A 20,790-nucleotide genomic window follows, 5' to 3' on the forward strand; every position below is an offset into this window, starting at 1 on the left:
GGGGTGTACCTGCTTGTCAGGTCCTGAGGGGCCAAAGGTCTGGCGGATGCCGCTCTGCAGGATGTTGGAGATGCCTTCCATGCTGAAGCGCTGGGGAGGGGGGAGAGCGAGACTCAGAAGGGCAAGTGCTTCCTGCTCATATTCATCGCCCAGGGACGCCTGGGTCCTCCCTAAGCTACCTGGACCTGTCAGCTTCCATGCTGTCCCAGATCCGGGCCCCAGTTCTGTGACTAGAAAGCAAAGGTAAGACCTGGGCTAAGACACAGGCCAAAATTTCAGCCTGAGCTTTGCAAGAAGCAATAGCAGAGTCTCAAAGACTCTTATCTGAGTAAGTGCCTCGGGCGACGAGACCCCCCCTGCACTCCTGGGTTTCCTCATTTCAGCCTCCATTGTGTAAATAGAAAAATAAAGCAGCAGAGGGAAACCTTGACAGATGAGGATGAAAATGTCTCAGGGAAGAAAACAAAATGCCCAGCCATTGGGAAGGGCAGGTGTAAAACGACTGTCATCTGGAAAGCTTTTTCCAAAATGCATATGCCCGGACCCAATTCAGTAGGTCTGCGGGAGAGCCCAGGAAAAGGTATTTTGAAAAAGCTCCAGGCTTCCCTGGTGGCGCAGTGGTTGAGAGTCCGCCTGCCGATGCAGGGCACACGGGTTCGTGCCCCGGTCCGGGAAGATCCCACATGCCGCGGAGCGACTGGGCCCGTGAGCCATGGCCGCTGCGCCTGCGCGTTCGGAGCCTGTGCTCCACAACGGGAGAGACCACAACAGTGAGAGGCCCGCGTACCGCAAAAAAAAAAGAAAAAGCTCCTTAGCTGATTCAGCTGAGCTTCCCTGATGGAGAACCACTGGTTAGAAGAATCTGGTCAATATCACAAGGCGTCATAATGTTCCATCCTGAAACACCCTATTGACGTCCTAAAGAGATGAGTCAGCACCCTAAGCTGTGCTGGTAGCAGGCTTGTCCCAGGGCACAACTCCTTTCAATCCTAAATGCTTTCACCCCACTTTTCCAGATCTAGCTTAAGAGAGCACACGCCACAGTCACTTATTTTCCAGTGTTACATCCTGTCTCCTCCAGTTAGACCGGGCGTCCTCTAGGGCAGCAGAGGGCACGGGTGGGCTCTTCTCCCTCTCTTGGCTCTGCTGTCTGCCAGGGTGTCCCTGCTCATTGTCACGGCTTAGGACAGTCTGTCTGGGGCCACGGCAGGGCTAGTCCCGGGACCTGCAACGGGGAGCTCGCAGGCGTGGGTGCGCTCGGTCCTCGCGCCAGGCTGTCCTCTTACCTTGAGAGGCATCTGGCTTCCCTTCTCTATCCGGCTGCTCTGCAAGCTCAGCCCTTTCTCTTTCCGCCTCTTCTTCATCAGTTCCCGCTGCTCCTTCTGCTTGTTCTGCACCTCGATGAGCACCGTGATGAAGGAGTTCTTCACTTCCTTCTCGAACTCCAGCTCGTCCCGGCGGGCCAGCTGCTGCACCAGCTCCTCTGAAAAGTCTCGGATGGCGCCCTCCACCTGGTCCAGCAGCTCTGTCAGCTCAGATCCAGACATGTGCCTCAGTCCTGCAGGGGAAGACCATCCTGCAGGGTCACTGCATCAAGCCCAGCCCACTGGAGAGGCTCCTGGGTCCCTGGCCGCCTGACAGGTCAGGAGGAGACCCCCCGGCCCCAGACAATTCCTCAAAGGGCCACGACAGACCTTCACAATTTAGGGGCGTGCCAGCAGGGAGAGCCAGTTATCGACTGCAGAAGAGAACATCATCTCGGGGAAACAAAGGAGGGAGGAAAAACAGCCCCCAGGGACTGTGGACTCTGTGGACTCTGTCCACAAAAACGTGTGTGGGTAGACGTGTGGTTTTTGATCCCTTGTTTCATCTCCCTATTTTCCTCTGTCTCTGTAATATTCCTTATGTGAAATGGGTCAAGAATTGGGGGAAAAAACATGACGAAGAGGTTTGGCATCCGTGCTGAGGAGAAATAGAGAGGTGGTGTTTATTCCCCAAACCTGATCAAGATACAGCCGACAGCAAAATAAGCAGAGCGATCTGAGGCCTTCTTTACACCGACTGTCCTGTGTCGCAGTGCACGTGCCCAAAAATACGTGAGACATGTAAAGATGGGCAACACGTACAGAAAAATGAAGTCTGGCTTGTTGGTACCGAGTCGTCTGCTACTGTCAGAGAAAAGGAAAGGGAACCAGGGAAAACAGGACACGGATCACTTTGTTTTAAACTCTTGTCCCCTAAGACTTCTTCACCTAAAGTAGATTCGGGAGCATATTTTTGAAAGCGCCCCTTCCTAGTGGCATCTTTCGTTTCTACATCAGAATCCATTTTCCTTTCCCTTTCCGCTCCTGCTCTGCCGGGGTATTTGCTGACTTAGTTCAACCTTCCCCTCTAATTTCGCTCTTTGGAGCTGTCCTCCTCCTTCTGTTTTTGCCATTTCACTCCGCATTTCAGCCGTTTTCCCAAGTCTTTTGCTGAGCGTTCTATGTGTGGGACCTTTGTGTGCCGGAGAATGGCCTGATTGGAGCAGCTGTGAATGCAGCACCAGGGCCAAATCCACTCCATCCCTCCCAGCGGATTCCTTCTGCTGCCATCGCCCTGCCTCTGCTCTTCAGAGCCACAGGGTTTTACTTAGAGGGTGCAGTTCTTCAGATCACGCCTCTATTTTCACCACTATTCTAGTCCATGCTTGGACCTTTATACCCTGACCAGCCCGCCTTCCCTCTCCGTCGTTTATAAGTCCCATCATCCCCATTCGGATCCACTCCCAGGGAACGTGTCCCCTCCGGCCGTCTGGTTACCACTATCCCCGCAGATGGATGAATTTTATACTCAGTTTTGCCACTGCTGTTACATCTTTTAATTTCACGCTTCATCCAACTCTTTCTTTGCAGGATCATAATTACCACAAACCTGTGTCAGAGAGTTAATACGATACACAGATTAAGAGTGTGGACTCTGCAGTTAACCTGCCTAGTTTCAAATTTTGACTCCACCCCTTGAGACTTGAATGTGGCACAGGGGCAAATATGCATTAAAAATAAAAGGCTTAAAAAACACATGAAAGGGTGCTCAACATCACTAATCATTAGAGAAATGCAAATCAAAACTACAATGAGTTATCACCTCACACCAGTCAGAATGGCCATCATCAAAAAATCTACAAACAATAAATGCTGGAGAGGGTGTGGAGAAAAGGGAGCCCTCTTGCACTGTTGGTGGGAATGTAAATTGATACAGTGGAGGACAGTATGGAGGTTCCTTAAAAAACTAAAAATAGAACTACCATAGGACCCAGCAATCCCACTACTGGGCATATACCCTGGGAAAACCATAATTCAAAAGGAGTCATGTGAAACTTCAAAGCTTTTGCACAGCAAAGGAAACCATAAACAAGACCAAAAGACAACCCTCAGAATGGGAGAAAATATTTGCAAATGAAGCAACTGACAAAGGATTAATCTCCAAAATTTATAAGCAGCTCATGCAGCTCAATAGCAAAAAAACAAACAACCCAATCCAAAAATGGGCAGAAGACCTAAATAGACATTTCTCCACAGAAGATATACAGACAGCCAACAAACACATGAAAGGATGCTCAACATCTTTACTCATTAGAGAAATGCAAATCAAAACTACAATGAGATATCATCTCACACCAGTCAGAATGGCCATCATCAAAAAATCTAGAAACAATAAATGCTGGAGAGGGTGTGGAAAAAAGGGAACACTCTTGCACTGCTGGTGGGAATGTGAATTGGTACAGCCACTATGGAGAACAGTATGGAGGTTCCTTAAAAAACTACAAATAGAACTACCATATGACCCAGCAATCCCACTACTGGGCATATACCCTGAGAAAACCATAATTCAAAAAGAGACGTGTACCAAAATGTTCATAGCAGCCCTATTTACAATAGCCCGGAGATGGAAACAACCTAAGTGTCCATCATCGGATGAATGGATAAAGAAGATGTGGCACATATATACAATGGAATATTACTCAGCCATAAAAAGAAATGAAATTGAGCTATTTGTAATGAGGTGGATGGACCTAGAGTCTGTCATACAGAGTGAAGTAAGTCAGAAAGAGAAAGACAAATACTGTATGCTGACACATATATATGGAATTTAAGAAAAAATGTCATCAAGAACATAGGGGTAAGACAGGAATAAAGACACAGACCTACTAGAGCATGGACTTGAGGATATGGGGAGGGGGAAGGGTAAGCTGTGACAAAGTGAAAGAGCGGCATGGACATATATACACTACCAAATGTAAGGTAGATAGCTAGTGGGAAGCAGCCGCATAGCACAGGGAGATCAGCTCGGTTCTTTGTGACCGCCTGGAGGGGTGGGATAGGGAGGGTGGGAGGGAGACGCAAAAGGGAGGGGATATGGGAACATATGTATATGTATAACTGATTAAATTTGTAAAATAAAAAAAAATAAAATAAAAAAAAAAAAAAAAAAGAAAGCAAAAGGAGTCATGTACCACAATGTTCATTGCAGCTCTATTTACAATAGCCGGGACATGGAAGCAACCTAAGTGTCCATTGACAGATGACTGGCTAAAGAAGATGTGGCACATATATACAATGGAATATTACTCAGCCATAAGCGAAATGAAATTGAGTTATCTGTAGTGAGGTGGATGGACCTAGAGACTGTCGTACAGAGTGAGGTAAGTCAGAAAGAGAAAAAAACAAATACCGTATGCTAACACATATATATGGAATCTAAAAAAAAAAAAAAAAGGTTCTGAAGAACCTAGGGGCAGGACAGGAATAAAGATGCAGATGCAGAGAATGGACTTGAGAACACGGGGAGGGGGAGGGGTAAGCTGGGACAAAGTGAGAGAGTGGCATGGACATATATACACTACCAAATGTAAAATAGCTAGTGGGAAGCAGCCGCATAGCACAGGGAGATCAGCTCGGTGCTTTGTGACCACCTAGAGGGGTGGGATAGGACGGGTGGGAGGCAGACGCAAGAGGGAAGAAGGGATAGGACGGGTGGGAGGGAGACGCAACAGGGAAGAGATATGGGGATATATGTATACGTATAGCTGATTCACTTTGTTATAAAGCAGAAACTAACACACCATTGTAAAGCAATTATACTCCAATAAAGATGTTTAAAAAATAAAATAAAATAAGAGGCTTGATTCTCCCTGTTGAAAATAAGGGAAGAGACTTCCCCTCTTCCTCACCTCCTTTTTTTTTTTTTTTTTTTTCTTGCGGTACACGGGCCTCTCACTGTTGTGGCCTCTCCCGTCGCGGAGCACAGGCTCCGGACGCGCAGGCTCAGCGGCCATGGCTCACGGGCCCAGCCGCTCCGCGGCGTGTGAGATCTTCCCGGACCGGGGCACGAACCCATGTCCCCTGCATCGGCAGGTGGACTCTCAACCACTGCGCCACCAGGGAAGCCCCCCACCTTCTTTTTTCTTTCAGAATCTCTCTCTGTCCTTTTCAAATATATGTGCATCATTTAAATGGCTAAATAAGCCACTGGCCAGTCTCAGGACTCAGATGTGCTTCCTCAAGGACCTGGGAGCCACTGCTTTGAAAAGTCATCCCCAAGAAAGAAAACAGGGGCCTAACTTGTCACCTGACTCTAAATTGCAAAATTATAATGGGTTGTGTCCAGTTAGCTGTAGACACGGGTTAGATTTCTTTCCGGTTTTGCAATCCCTTTAGTGGGTTGACTGTGACATGCATCAATTCAATAATGAAATTGTTTTCATTTTCTCAGAAAGAAAACCTCTACTTCTGTGGAGAGGTTTTCTGGGTTGGGAGGAGATTTTATTTCTTAATTATATTTCTGCAACAGTGGCCTCGAAACAAGTCACTTACCCTCTTGGAAACTCAGTTGGCTCAGTCCTAATGGGGTTTGCATGGGCGTGAAATGAGATTATGCATAAAAAGTTTTAGAACAGCGCCTGACCCTGCAAAGCTCTCCAAAAATACGAGCTATTATTATCATTACCATTTGTAGGTTTTTTCATTGATTTCATGGTAGCATCATTGTGAATAGTGGGTTCAGATTTCCTCTACTTGTTCTGTTTTAGTCTTGTTCTTTGGTTTGTTTTACTGTTGTTTTCATTTTTAAAAAATTTTTTATTGGAGTATAGTTGATTTACAATGTTGTGTTAGTTTCAGGTGTACAGCAAAGTGAATCAGTTATACATATACATATATCCACTCTTTTTTTTTTTTTTTTTTAGATTTTCCCATATAGGCCATTACAGAGTATTGAGTAGAGTTCCTTGTGCTGTACAGCAGGTCGTTTTACCATTTTAATCTTGCTTCCTCCCCCAGCAATGCTAACTTCTCTCCCAATGTCCAGTAAGAAAGGTATTGCCAACTCCCTAGATCCGAGGTTCTGTTAGCGGCGTGTGAAGCATGTGCCCTGCCTGGCAGAGCTGAGTGTGTCCTCCATGAGCCCACCCCCAGGACTCTTACCTTCGTAGGACCAGTTGTTGTTGAAGGTCTGGGTCAAGGCCTGCATCTCCTGCAGGAGGACCAAGTCCGCCTGGGAGGAGGTTTCTCCCCCATCCTCCTCTTCTAGAACTTCCTCTTCCTCCTCAGGGTCTGGGGAGTTCTGCATCATTTCCTCAATCTCCTCAATCACCTGGAGAAGGTACACAAGGGAGTACTCACTCTTCTCTGCTGCAGGGACATCCCAGTTTGAATTCTGATCAGGGAAGGATGTTCCTAATTTGCTGTCTATACAATTCCTAAAGCAATATTGTTACTTAATAAATGTTGAATAATAATAAAACTAGATCTGACCAAAGGCTTACAAACACTCTTCCTTTGATATAAAGTCCTTTTTAATGTCCAGCCTCTTCTAAGAACATCATTGAGATGAGTGTTTTATTGGAAATAAACTGCTCTTTCAGGAAATGAAGCAGAGATTCCTGGAAGGGAACATTTACTTCAATTTGCTGAGCACTTTCTTTCTAAGTAGCAGGACATTTTATCTACACAACTCAAACACAAAATCCAGTCCATTCATTGTGATGATGCTTAAGACGGGAAAAAACCAAAGTGTTCCTAGGATAACTCAAAATGGGGAGTTGCTTTTTTACATAGAGGAAAACAGCTCTTCCTCCAGAATTCACCTGGACAAGAACTAAAGCTGCCAAACAAAAGTGGGAATAAAGATAATCACATAATAAAAGAACAGGTAGGTTCTGGAGAGCAGAAAATCGATAAGAAACCAAGCTGTAATCTAGACTCTTGTAGGGGACAGCTCCTAGAAGAGAGAGGAAAATTAGATAACTGCCAAGAGGAATAAGGCTGAACTACTTTGTACATTAGTTGTTTACACATAAAGAAAATGGAATAAGCAAAGACCACTTCTGAAAGGAGCCATCCATGAGTCTGGTCAGAACAGCGCATCTATATATTTGTCTGTTCTCGATGCTGTGATGGGCTCCATTTCCAAGGCCAACTGGTCTTTGAAGTGGGTTCATTTATGTTAGGCTGGATCAAAGATAAAGGCACTTGGGTCCCCTCCTTTGGAATAATTTCTATTTTATTCCCAAGCTTTCCCATCTCTGCTCACAAATTTAAGGGATACTTCGTTTTTGACTACTGCAAGCCGTTCATGCAACACGAGCAAACTACACGACCCCTCCTTTAGAATTTTATGGCTGAGCTTCTCTTTCAGAGTCATTATCATTGAACTTGTGTCACTGAATTGTATTTACCCCCAAATTCACAAGGTAACTGCTAGCCCCTATTCTTTTTAATCTGGTTCCCTTTAATCTCTTGGTCCTTATCTGTTTATAGCCCACCTTTTTACCACAAATATGAAAGAGTTCTTTTTACTGAAAAGCACTTTCTGGAACCAAAAGCTCCTAGTGGAGCTTTTTCAGAACCACTCTGTGAAAACACCTGAAAGGTGCCTGCTCAAAGCAAGCACCCATAAATAGTTGTTGACTCAAAGGTTGAATAAAGAATCCAGAGACTCAGGAGTATTTTCCCTAAGTAACAAATTATTAAAACCCAAATATAAGTAACTCAATAAAATGTGAAACTTTAGATCTTTTTTTTTAAAAAAAACAAGTGTTTCTAATACTTCTTTTGGAAGGCCCAACGTTTTCAGTGTTCTATGAAATATGAGAAAATGTCCATCACTTGGAAGCCTCTTCTGCCATTTCTATTCTTGTGAGAACAGCTATTTGGGACCCTTGTTTAAGTGTCTTGACTCCAAGCACAATGAGCTGCAATAAAGACACTTAGCAGGAAATGAAGGCAGTAAACGCTGAGCCCATCTCTGGCTGTTATCAGACATGGACCACATCCAACACACGTTAGGAATTACATCCCTAATTACAGCAGGTGTGTAAACTGAGGCTTAAAGAGACATGAAATTTACCAAAGACACAGCCACCACAAGACCATACATTTTTCTACTGCCTGAAAGGGATGTGGCAGGTATGTATTCAGACTTTTTCTCTATCAAAGGAACTAAAAGTCCCAAGAACTGAGACAGAGAGAGAAAGAGAGAGATTGAGATTTGTACCTGATCTGCTGTGAGCAGAGGCTCCTCACTGATTCCAGAATAATGTTCACTCTTCTCATTGAACTCTTCCTCTCCTTTCTCATGGATCTGAAAGAAGTGTGGGATGGGGGATGGAATTCTGATTGACCATCAACAGAACTAGGATTCTCTCCAGTCTCTAGAATAGAGGACACTGACAGAGGCCACTCCGGCCATCCCCTGTGTAAAGAGAAAATCTGAAGAGGTGTGCAGAGTTTCATCCAATTCCAAGCGTACCCTGTCCACACAGCATGCATCACTGGGTCCAGCTTAGAAAAAGACAATAAGGCATGTGTGGCCGGCACCATTCTGACCCACGGGGAGCAGCACTGTTCTTTAACCAACAGACAGGTCATCTTTACATGAACAAGGAACCTTCTTGAGGTGAGAAACAACAGCAACGAACTCCTGCAGCAAAGGCACATTTGTTTATATAAGGAATTTCAATCTGGGGATCCGTTTCCAGAGTTTATTTTATTAGGCATTTTAAGGGGTGGGCTGTTCCAGTGCAAATAATCATGTTCTTAAAATGTGATGAAATGTCATCGTGTCATTGGAATCTAGGCATGCTGTCAGTAGCTGATGAAGGATGTACCGAAGCTCCATTGGACATGCCAACAGAACAACCTAAGCACACAAACCAAAGGACAAACTCAACAGCAACAGCAAATACTGAAACATTTGCCACGTGTCTCCAAATTTCCATCACCCCAAGTAAGGCTCTGAAAGCTCACAACCATTGAGATTCTAGATGTTGAAGTCCAGCAAGGTATTCACAGCATATCTGACTTTACTGTCCATGTTCCAAGCAGCCATAGCCTGGTATTGATGTTCAAAACCTGCACAGGATAAGCCCCTAAACCACTGAACAAGCTGTCTGTGTCCAGGAGTCTCCTTTGAAAGTCATCCAGGGTCTGGCAAGAAGTGCCTCCAGGAAACCTTTCTGCAGACACCTCTCATCCAGGAATCAATTTCACTTGCTCATCAACAGCTGACATGCTGATCTCCCACTTTCCTGGGGATTACACTTTTCCTGTTCTAATTAGCACCCCCAGGAAACACCCCAGTTCCAATCCAAGCAATCATGTCAGAGGGAGTCCATCCTCAGAAATTTCTCCCCTCTTCCTTGAACTCCACCTTGGCAGGTACCCCCAACAAAACACATCACCTTCCATCTACATGTGCTTAAAACTAGGACTATGTCATAAAGAAAAAATTAAATATATCACAAAGGCCCTCTGCTCTCAACCTGGATAAGGGATAGGACAGGGAGGTAATGGGACTATTTGAGGGGGTTTGTGCCAGATGGTGACATCTATTTCTGCTGTCGAACCCATATGCTCCTCTCTCCGCCAAGTCCACCACCTGTGGTACCCGCCTGTTTTCTGCAGCTCCCCACTGTGCAGAAGGAAACTCCTGTAGCCACGGTTTGTTCACAAGTACTCTCACATGGCAGAACTTTCTTAGGGCTGGAAAGTCCTGTGGTAGAAGTGAGGCTCATGCTGGGAAACAAAGTTTTCTTTTCTGTTTGGATTTTTTTTTTTTTCGGTACACGGGCCTCTCACTGCTGTGGCCTCTCCCGTTGCGGAGCACAGGCTCCGGACGCGCAGGCTCAGCGGCCATGGCTCACGAGCCTAGCCGCTCCACGGCATGTGGGATCTTCCCGGACTGGGGCACGAACCCGTGTTCCCTGCACTGGCAACCACTGCGCCACCAGGAAAGCCCTGGATTATTTTTTATAAGCATCTGACAGAAGTGTTAGTCTATAACCAGAATTTTTTTCATAGTAATTTGATTTTTTAAATGGAATATTTACATTTTCTGAGATGTGGCCAATTTTAGCGAGTTTACCTCACTGGCTGTTAATACTGAATCTTTCAACTACACCACTCCCCTTCCCAAGGTCCTCCCTCTGAGCTCCTGGTGAAGGCGGGGAGAGCTTTTAGGCATAGACCCTTTCTTGCTATTCAGACATTAGGGAAGCCAGGCAGCGACATGGATGATTCCTAGTTAGAGCCTTCTCTCCCCTCTGGTACAAAGCCTGCTGGTCTGATTTTTCAGGCGTGGGTAAAACGAGATTTGAAAATGAATTATAAGTTTGTGAAAGTTACCATGAGTTCGTAGTATCGTGGGAGCTATACCTAACCCATATGTTCTCACATCTCAGAAGTCTGCCGCTACAAAATGAAATAAAATAAAAGGAGACACATGCACAAAGTCCTCCGGAGAAAGCCCTGGCCCCTTCCCTCTTCCCCACGTGGATCTCTGCCATCCTCTGCTTTCACTGTACCTGCCCTGTCCCTCTCCTTTTCTCCTCACTCTGTAGCTTTTGTTCTGGTTCCCTCATCTTCCTCACCCTCTCTAAGCCTGGTCCCATGTTTTGTCTCTATCTAGTGGACTCTGTTCTGCTCCCGTCACTTCTCAACAAGCCCTCTTTCCTTTCAATGCTGTTTACAGACTCCCTCCCTTCCCTCCGTTCCCAGGACAGCATCTTGTACAGAGTGTGGAAAGCTGGTGAGAAAGATTTTGGAAAATGACAGCATTTACGTATATTGATAACAGTATTCGTCATATATATTCATACACATATGTATATGGACGAGTGTATGAATACTCTTATTCTTAATATATGACACATGCAGAGAAACTACTGCAGGGAGTTCTTCAGCCTCTTGTGTGGAAACGAGAAGTCTGACAAATTGGGGCTGAATTTCTCTGTAGACTAAATCTTCAAGTTGTCTCCATATTATTGAAGTGAACTATGGCTCTTCCAAGAAAAAAACTCATTCTTCCGAGTGACTTCTTCCCAGAATTGAGAATAGAAGACCAAGATCCAGAAATGAGCTTAGCCATACTATTCAGCAAGCTGTTTCCTCCTCCTGCTTTCAGTAAAGGGTGTGCCTTTAGGGCTGTAACTTGGTCACTTAAAGCTTAAAAATAAATGCAGAGAATCTTCCCTGGAGACTAAGAGAGTGCTAAATCTAGGTGCACAGGAGTCTGAGTGAGAATTAAAATTCCATCAAGTTCTTGTGTCCAATAATGACTATTAACCAGTGTTGTTTGTTAAAGTATTCCAGATGATTCCATTCACAGGAAAGGGAATTTCTACTGCACAATATTTCCCTCCCCTTACCATGATTTTTTCACATGGGTGGTTGCCTTCTTGACCAAATATAAGAGATAAAGATACATTTTCACCCCCAGTCAAAAAGTAAAAGAAAGAGAAAAAAATCACCAATATGTACCCAGCCCAAGGAAAGGGCAACTTAACCCATCGGTGTGGCTTAAGTCAGTGCTTCCATATCCCCAAAGGTAGATGCACCAGAACACAGCAAACAGCACGTGGCAACAAATATTTGTTGAAAGAAGGAATGAAAAGGAGAGGACTGAATGGAAGTACTATCACCTCCTATATTCAGTCCCACCTCCACAGATAAATGAGCTGCTTATTCACCTGGGAAACAGAAGGATGTAACTTACTGTCCTAGACTCCCATTTCCTCTTGTCTAAAAGAACCACCATCTGCTATCAATTAAAGTTACAGGGATAAAAGAGACCATCTTTTCCATCACAGTCAGGAACAGAATAGGTTCATTAACTGAAAAACCCAATGAAAAGTGGAGAATTGTGAATAATAATAATCATACATACATACATAGCTCGAGCATATTATTTTGACCTAAAAACATAAATGCACACTTACTCATTCACCAAGCTCCTAACGTAAGGCCAAGGCCTTTTCTTCCATGATGGGCCTCCGAGTAGAATTTCATGTAGTCTTTCTTGCATCATCCACATTACAACACAAATTTTGTTTCCTGTTTCTGTTTTTGTAATAGTAGGAGGAAGGTACGTGGGAGATTGAGCACACACAGTTATCTCCCGAAATTCTGCTAAAGTGAGAGTAAAGGGATCAAAAGAGAGTATCCCACAGGGACAAAGAGAACTGGAGAAAAGACAACAGCAAAAGAGATGCTAGAGGGCTTCCCTGGTGGCGCAGTGGTTGAGAGTCCGCCTGCCGATGCAGGGGACACGGGTTCATGCCCCAGTCCGGGAAAATCCCACATGCCGCGGAGCGGCTGGGTCCGTGAGTCATGGCCGCTGAGCCAGTGCATCCTGGAGCCTGTGCTCCGCAACGGGAGAGGCCACAACGGTGAGAGGCCCGCGTACCGCAAAAAAAAAAAAAAAAGAGATGCTAGAGAGCAGATGCCAACCTAACATCCACTAAAAAAAAAGGTACAGCTATACAAAGAGGTATAACTAAAAATCCAAAGGTAGAAATAAGATGGAATACCAAAAAATATTTGATTGACCCAAAAGAAGGTGCAACAGAGGAACAATAACAACAAAAAACCCAGATGGAACAAATAGAAATTCAAGATGGTACACCTAAACACAAACTAGTAATGTTATGTTAAATGTTAATGAACTAAATGCTATGCAAATGAACTAAACACAATAAATTAAAAAGCACAGATTATCACTGTCAGACTGAATATAAAAGACCCGACTACATGCAATCTATAAAAGACACATTTTAAAGACACAGATAGATGAAAAGTAAAAGGATTGAAAAAATGTATACCTAACAGCATAAGAAAGCTGTTGTGGTTAAATTCATATCAGACAAAGCAGATTTCAAAACAAGGAGTATTACCAGAGATAAAGAAGGATATTTAATAATGATAAAAGGGTCAATCAGGAAGACATAACAATAATAAAGTGTATGCAGTTAATAACAGAGCTTCAAAATATATAAAACAAAAACTAACAGAACTGAAGAAAGAAATAGACAAATCCACGGTAATAACTGGAAATTTTTAACACTCTGGTCTTGATAATTGATAAAATAAACAGACAAAAAATCAGAATATAAAGAATCCAACCATACTATAAACCACCTTAATCTAGTTGACCTTTTTAGAACATCACAACCAACAATTGCAGAATATACATTCTTCTCAGTGATACATAGTACATTCACTAAGATACAACATATGCTAGGTCATATATCAGTCCCAATATGTTTTAAAAGATTTAATTTGTACAGATTTTGTTCTCTGACAAAATTAAATGAGAAATCTATGACAAAACATCTATAAACATTCTTCTAAATAACCCATAGGCCAAAAAAGAAAGAGGAAACTGGAAAATATTTTGAACTGAATGATAATGAAAACATACCACATCAAAACTGTGGGATTCAGTTAAGGCAATGCTTAAAAGAACTTTTATTGTTTTAAGATGCTTACGTTATTACTATGGACTAGATGTTTGTGTCCTCCCAAAATTCATGTTGAAATCCTAACCCCCAATGTGATGGTATAAGGAGACCTTGGGGAGGTGCTGGGGAGGGTGGAACCCTCATCAGTGGGGGTGTATTCTTATAAAAGAGGCTCCACAGAGCTCTTCTGCACCATGTGTGCTGTGAGGACATAGCCAGAAGTTGACAGTCTGCAAGCTGGAAGAGTCCCTTTATCAGAATCAACCATGCTGGCACCCTGATCATGGATATCCAGCCTCCATAACTGTGAAAAGTAAATTTCTGTGGTTTATAAGCCACCCAGTCTGTCGTATTTTGTTATAGCAGCCCAAATGGACTAAGATCATTTTTTTTAAAGTTTAAAATATGACCTAAGCTTCCACTTCAGAAGCTTAAAAAGTAAAGGGTGAAGGAAAACCCTATTTTAAATACAAAGAAGGATACAACCAAGTTAAGGGAAGAAATCAACAAACTAGAAAATGAAAAAACACAGCGGGGAAAAAAAAGTGGTTCTCTAGAAAGATTAATAAAAGTGATAAACCCATAAACAGACTGATGAGAAGGGGGTGAGGGAGAGGAACAGAAGGAGAGAGAAAACACAAACCAACAATAACAGTAATAAAAAGGGAACATCACTATAGATCTTACTACATTAAAAGAATGAGAGAATGTCATAAGCAACTTTGTGGTCAATACCATGACTTAGATTAAATGAACAAATTCCTTAAAAAACACACTTTACCAAAAGCATCTCAGGAAGACATGGAACATCTAAATACCCCAATATCTATTAAAGGAATTGAATCTGTAATCAAAAACTTTCACGGAGAAAACCCCTGGTCCAGATGGTTTCATTGGTGTAGTCAATCACACATTTAAGGAAGAAATAATACCAATATAACACAAACTCTTTCAGAAAATAGAAGAAGAAAAATTCCCAATTCACCTTATGACATTACAAGAAAAGAAAATTGAAAAGAAAGATTCCTCATGAACATAGATGCAAAAATCCTTAATAAAATATAAACACATCGAATCCCACATTATGTGAAAAGGATATCTATCACAACTAAGTGGGATTAACTTAAAAATGAAAGGTTGGTTTAATATTTGAAAATCAATTAGTGTAATTCATCACATTAACATTGATCTACATACATAAATTGTTCTATAGATTTAATACAATCACAGTTGAACGTCCAGCAAGTTTCTTTGTACAAATTGATCAGGTGATTCCAAAATTTATACAGAAATGCAAAGGACCTAAAATAGCCAAAGCAACTTTGAAAAAAAAGAACAAAGTTGAAAGACTTTGCTTTATGTCAAGACATTATTATAAAGCTACAGTAATAATATAGCATAATATTGGCATTAAGATAGACACATATATCAGTGAAACAGAACAGAGAATTCAGAAATATACCCACACATTTAGGTCAACTGATTTTCAACAAAGGTGCCAAGAAAATTCAATATGGAAAGGATATTTCCAGTGAATTGTACTAGAACAATTGGATAGCCATACACATGAACCCTGACCTTAACCTCACACCATATACAGAAACTAACGTGAAGTGGATCATAAACTATATAAAAGCTAAAACTAGAAAACTTAAGAAAAAAATCTTAGTGACCCTGGGCTTGGCAATTTCTTAAGTACTACATAAGAAGCACAAACTATTAAACACAAATGAATAAACTGGACTTCATCACATTAAAAAACATTTGCTCTTCAAATGTACTGTTAATAAAGTTAAAAGGCAATCCATAGACAAGAAGAAAATATTTGTAAAACATACAACAGAAAAAGGACTATACCTAGAATATATGTGTTAAAATAATTAAACAAAGAGGCTATTAGACTGAGATGACTTGAACGCTTCAGGAGTCTCCTAAGCAAACAAAAACCTCTAATGCCTCAAGGTTAAGAACTCAAACCAAAGGACAGCCACCCACAAACAGCCACCCAGGCTTTTCCAGATAATACAACCACTCAAGCTACAGCCAATCAGATAATTTCCTTGCTTTGCTTCCACATCTTCTCTGTAGAAGTCTTCCTCTAATTCCTGTCGATGGAGCACTCCTACCCACTTTGGGTTTGGCATTGTCTGAGTCGAACAGATTTTTGCTCAGGTAAACTCTCAGAAATTTAATATGCCTCATTTTATCTTTTAACATGAGGAACTCCAATGACTCAATACTAAGAACACAAACAGCCCACTAAGAAAATGGGCAAAAGATCTGAACAGGCACTTCACCAAAGAAGATACATGGGTTGTGAATAAGCACATGAAAAAATGCTTAACATCATTTGTTACCAGGAAAATGCAAATTAAAATAACATACTACTATATACCCACTCAAATGACTAAAATCAAAAAGGCTGTCCATTCCAAGAGTTGGTGAGGATGTGGAATAATCGGAGCTCTCAAACTGGAAAACAGTTTGGCAGTTCCTTAAAAAGTGAAACAGACACTTACAATATGACTCAGACATTCCACTCATAGCTTTTTACCCAAGAGAAACAGAGACCTGTCCACAAAAAGACTTATATAAGAATGCTCATAGTAGCTTCATTTGCAATATTCAAAAGCTGGAAAAAATCCAAATATCCATCAACAGGTGAATGAATAAGCAAATTATAATATATCCATATAATGGAACACTACTCAGCAATAAAAAGGAACGTATGGGCTTCCCTGGTGGCACAGTGTTTGAGAGTCTGCCTGCCGATGCAAGGGACACGGGTTCGTGCCCGGGTCCGGGAAGATCCCACATGCCGCGGAGCGGCTGGGCCCGTGAGCCATGGCCTCTGGGCCTGCGCGTCCGGAGCCTGTGCTCCGCAATGGGAGAGGCCACAACAGTGAGAAGCCCATATACCGCAAAAAAAAAAAAAAAAAAGGAATGTATGTAGATACATGCAATAAAATAGATGAATATCTAGATAATTATATTGAGTTTTAAAAAATAGACCAAAAAAAGAGTACATGCTGCGTGATTCCACCTATACAAAATTCTAGAAAATGCAAACTAATCTATGATGACAACAGCTAGTTGCCTGAAGATTGGGGGGTGAAAGGGAGGAGTGATGGACATGCAGACATGCTCACTATCTTGATTGTGGTGATGGTTTCACAGATGTATACATATGTCAAAACCTATCAAACTGCACTCTTTAACATGTGTTGTTTATTGTATGCCAATTATCCTTCAATAAAGCTATGATTAAAAAGGAAAAGAATAATATACCATGACCAAGTTGCCTTTAATCTCAAGAATGCAAGGTTGATTTAACATTTGAAACTCAATTCATGTAATTCATTACATTGACATAATAAAGGAGAAAACCATATAATCATCTCAATAGAGGCAGAAAATGGAAATAATTCATCTTCAGAGAAATAACAAGAAACCATGCCACAATTTAAAGTCATGAGCTTCCAGGTCAAAAGGGCCCATGGATTATAATTCATTTGAATGAAAAAATAAAGCTCACTCTAAGCCACATTACTGTAAAAGAAATGAGACAGGAAAAAGAGAATATTCTGAAAGCTTCTAGAGAGAACCAAAAGAGAGTTACATATAAAAGACAAAGAATCAGAATGGATTCTAAATGGGGCTCCTCAATCGTCACTGAAAGCTGGAGGAAAAGAGAATGATGCCTTTGCAATTCTGAGTAAATATTCACTTGCAGCCTAAAATAACTCTATCAAGTCAAATTCTCAATCAAGTGTATGATGGGAGAATAAAGACACTCTCATCTATTCTAACAAATATATTCCTCTCTACCCTTTCTCAAGAATATACTGAATTTTTTTCACCAAAACAAGGGAACATACCCAGAAAAATAAAAACATGGCAGTCAGAGGACAGGAGAGAGAGACATGAAGATTTCCCAGGACAACAGCTGTGCACCAGATCTAGAGTACAACCAGATTAGTTTATAGCAGAAAGATGGAGGGTACTAGTTTGGATTTTTTTTTTTTATTGAATTGAAAGACTATCTGATTTTTTTAAAACATATTATGAGATGTAGAGTTCACTCAGAGTTTGGGGTTGAACTAATGATAGATATACAGGAAACTAAGCAAATGAAAAAACAAGGCAATTCTTCGCTCCAGGTTAAATAAGAAGTTGTACAAGAGAGGAAATATTCTTATAGAACACTACATGATTCAGCAAGAAATAGTATTTACACAGTTACCCTAGTGTGTACTTGTAATATTGATTTAACTGGTGACAAGGGGGAAGGCCAAATGTGAGTATTTGAGGTGATGCCAAAGACTTAAATCTCATCTTCCATAATGGATAACAGCCAAAATTATTCATTTTAGATAATCAAAGAAGTAGTAATATAAATGTGTTATTTAGAAAATTGTAGGTACCTGCCAAAAGAAACAGCTATAAGAAGTCGAAGTGGTTGCCTCTATGGAGCCGGGAAAGATAAGTCAGAGACTGCTGTTTATATTTTTTGTTGTCTCGCATTATTTTAAAAGTATTATTTGACTTTTAAAATTACATACATGTGTTACTTTGATTTTATAAAAGCAAAAATGACTGTCTTTGCATTCATAACCCTACAGTTTCCATAACATTTCATTACATTAGTTACAGTCACAAGGACAAGCATGAACAGGTTTGGGAACAAACACAACGGATTCTTGGCAATGAACTAAGTGGAAGAAGAGATAAGACTTCCCAGAGAGAAGCCTACCAGTCGTGTGCATGCCGCATGCCAAGGGCGTTCGGTTGGCATGTTTTACAGAAGGAATACAGAGCCCTGGTTATATAGCAAGTCGTTTAAACTGATGTCAGTGAAAAGAGCTTCTACTGTAATGAATCCAGATAATAAAGGAGGCTAAAATAAAACAACCTTAATCCATCCACTTTTGCTACGCCGTCCATTTCCCGTGGGTCAGATGGAGAAAATTCTACAAGGAGGAGAGCTCAAGATCATCCTTCTCAGGGTCATTCAGTTTGCCCTGAAATATTAACCCTCTTGAGGGAAATCTGCAAATGAGGATAAATTAGAGTCCTTTTGAAGGGTAGGCTATCTTATATATACTTTGGCTTAATCCACAAAATGAGTTGGAAAGGTGGCCAAGGAGGTAACAAAGCAAAATCTGCCTTTTGCACCATGACGGACCTGATTTCATTTCAGTAACTAGGTTTATTCCATTATTGCCTATCTTCTCCTCTGCATTTTGGGCAAGTACTAAACACTATCCATATAAGTACCGCAAAAGAAAAAAAGCGCTTGGGAGTACAAAACAGGACCTGAGACATCCCACATCCATGCTAAGTAGGGCTGTAGCAAATCTCTTTGTTTCGAAGTCTATTCTTGAGGTTTTAAGTATTTTGGATGGCTAATTATTAGAAAAATTAAAAAGGATATTCAGCCACCTTTTCAACAAATCGGCCAATTGCTGATCTCTTTGCTGTGCTATTTTGGCCAATGATCTGCAGAAATGTCGCCCAGTAAGGGAAATCTGGTTCTCGCTCTTCCTTGGCCTCAATCCTGGAGCACCTAGGAAGATCAGATCCACCTCCCACCCTCATTTGCTGTGCGCACAGGATTGTGACAGCCCTTCCTGATAAGAAATTGTCAAATTTCCTTTATAACTGAAACTAGAAGACTAAGCAAGGTAGAAACGGGCTTTTAGCAAGGACAGAGCCCTTACGTGATTTAGCTTTCTATATGTATATTCAGCTAGGAGGGGCAATTTGGATATTCTGAAAGGTCACGTTCCATAACCTATGCAAGTCAACTCAAAATAAGTATTCTCTTTACTTTTTCAGAAGTCTGTAGGCTACTTTCCTCTTTGGCATCAGTAATCACAGACCGTGACTCAGGTCCAGCCATATAAGTGCCTGTTTAATGAGTTTCATAAAGAATTCCTCCCAGTTGCATGGTCACCTCACTATTATCTGGGTCCCCACTCTGGCCATTAGACAGGCCCTGAGCTTGTCACAAGTCTGTCAACACTTTTTGATGGGACTGAACTGTCCCTCTTAGATGGGAAACCCTGATTTTTTTTTAACCATTATTCGAACACAAAAAAAGCCCATTATATTTATTCTCCTCTCTTACTTCAGATCACCTTATTTTGCGTGTTGTAGGCCGATGATGAGCAACAGAAGTGATCTGCATTTACAGTCTTTACAATCATTCCAATCACCTCATATACCCTGGATGTCCCCCTTCATCTTATTTTTCACTTCCTCCACAACTCTTACTTTCCCAGCAATGATGTTGAGCTTCATTACATAATGGGGAAGACTGTTGCATTACTGAATGTTTTTCTAACTGGAATCCACAGCATCTCAAGCCCTGCTAAGCTGGGGGCCCCAGAGAGGTACCTCAGTTTCAGAGCTGTTGCCATTCAGAGCCTCCACGTTTGGGTCCCTCCAGTCTTCTGAGAGTGAAGGGATGTAATTGTCTGTCAGAGCATCCCAAACCCTGTAAACAAAGAGAAGCTCTCATTAGCACACATCTGTGGCCTGGCCTGGCCTGGAGGAAGGAAGAGCTGGGCCAGGGGAGGAGAGAGGCTTCTGTGTGTGCCAGGCTGAGATCATCTGCCTTCCAGCATGCAGGAGCGAAGTAGCTTAAAAACTGAATTTCAGGCATTACCAGGAGAGAAGGCGCCAAGAGAATGGACCCTGGCCAGGAGCTTCAGTGCCAAAGGTGTTTGCTTAAGAGAAGAGGAATTTCTCACCATTGAAAACCAATGGTAGCGTCTACAAGTAAAACACCTCTGGCAACAGATAAACTGCCCCTGAAACTAAATCTGCCCCTCAACCAAATGGCTCCGATCTCACAAACTTAAGAAATGTCCATGTTTCCTTTCTTATGGGCAGAGAAGAATGAGAAGAAGGGGAGGGAGGAAGAGAGAGATTGATCTGGGCAGATTTTCTGGCTGAATCTCATTAAGATCAGGGTCATTGTCTAGTTTATATATACAGCTGGCCCTTGA

The 20,790-nt window shown here is 42.0% G+C and overlaps 1 protein-coding gene across 3 annotated transcripts in view; it reads right to left on the reverse strand.

Moving 5' to 3' along the window:
- Positions 1-20,790, reverse strand: part of FEZ1 (fasciculation and elongation protein zeta 1) — a 41,857-nt gene that overhangs the window by 8,459 nt on the left and 12,608 nt on the right. For 2 of the 3 annotated variants that reach the window (XM_060104194.1, XM_060104193.1), the window contains exons 3-7: positions 20,177-20,276; positions 8,536-8,622; positions 6,465-6,633; positions 1,287-1,558; positions 10-90 (exon numbers count right to left, since the gene is read on the reverse strand). In XM_060104194.1, the coding sequence (XP_059960177.1) occupies positions 10-90; positions 1,287-1,558; positions 6,465-6,633; positions 8,536-8,622; positions 20,177-20,276 (709 nt within the window). The remainder of the gene's footprint in view (positions 1-9; positions 91-1,286; positions 1,559-6,464; positions 6,634-8,535; positions 8,623-20,176; positions 20,277-20,790) is intronic. The other variant, XM_060104195.1, reaches the window with a different exon arrangement.

Source organism: Mesoplodon densirostris, chromosome 7 (genome assembly GCF_025265405.1).
Source record: "Mesoplodon densirostris isolate mMesDen1 chromosome 7, mMesDen1 primary haplotype, whole genome shotgun sequence".
In the NCBI taxonomy this organism is placed as follows: Eukaryota; Metazoa; Chordata; class Mammalia; order Artiodactyla; family Ziphiidae; genus Mesoplodon; species Mesoplodon densirostris.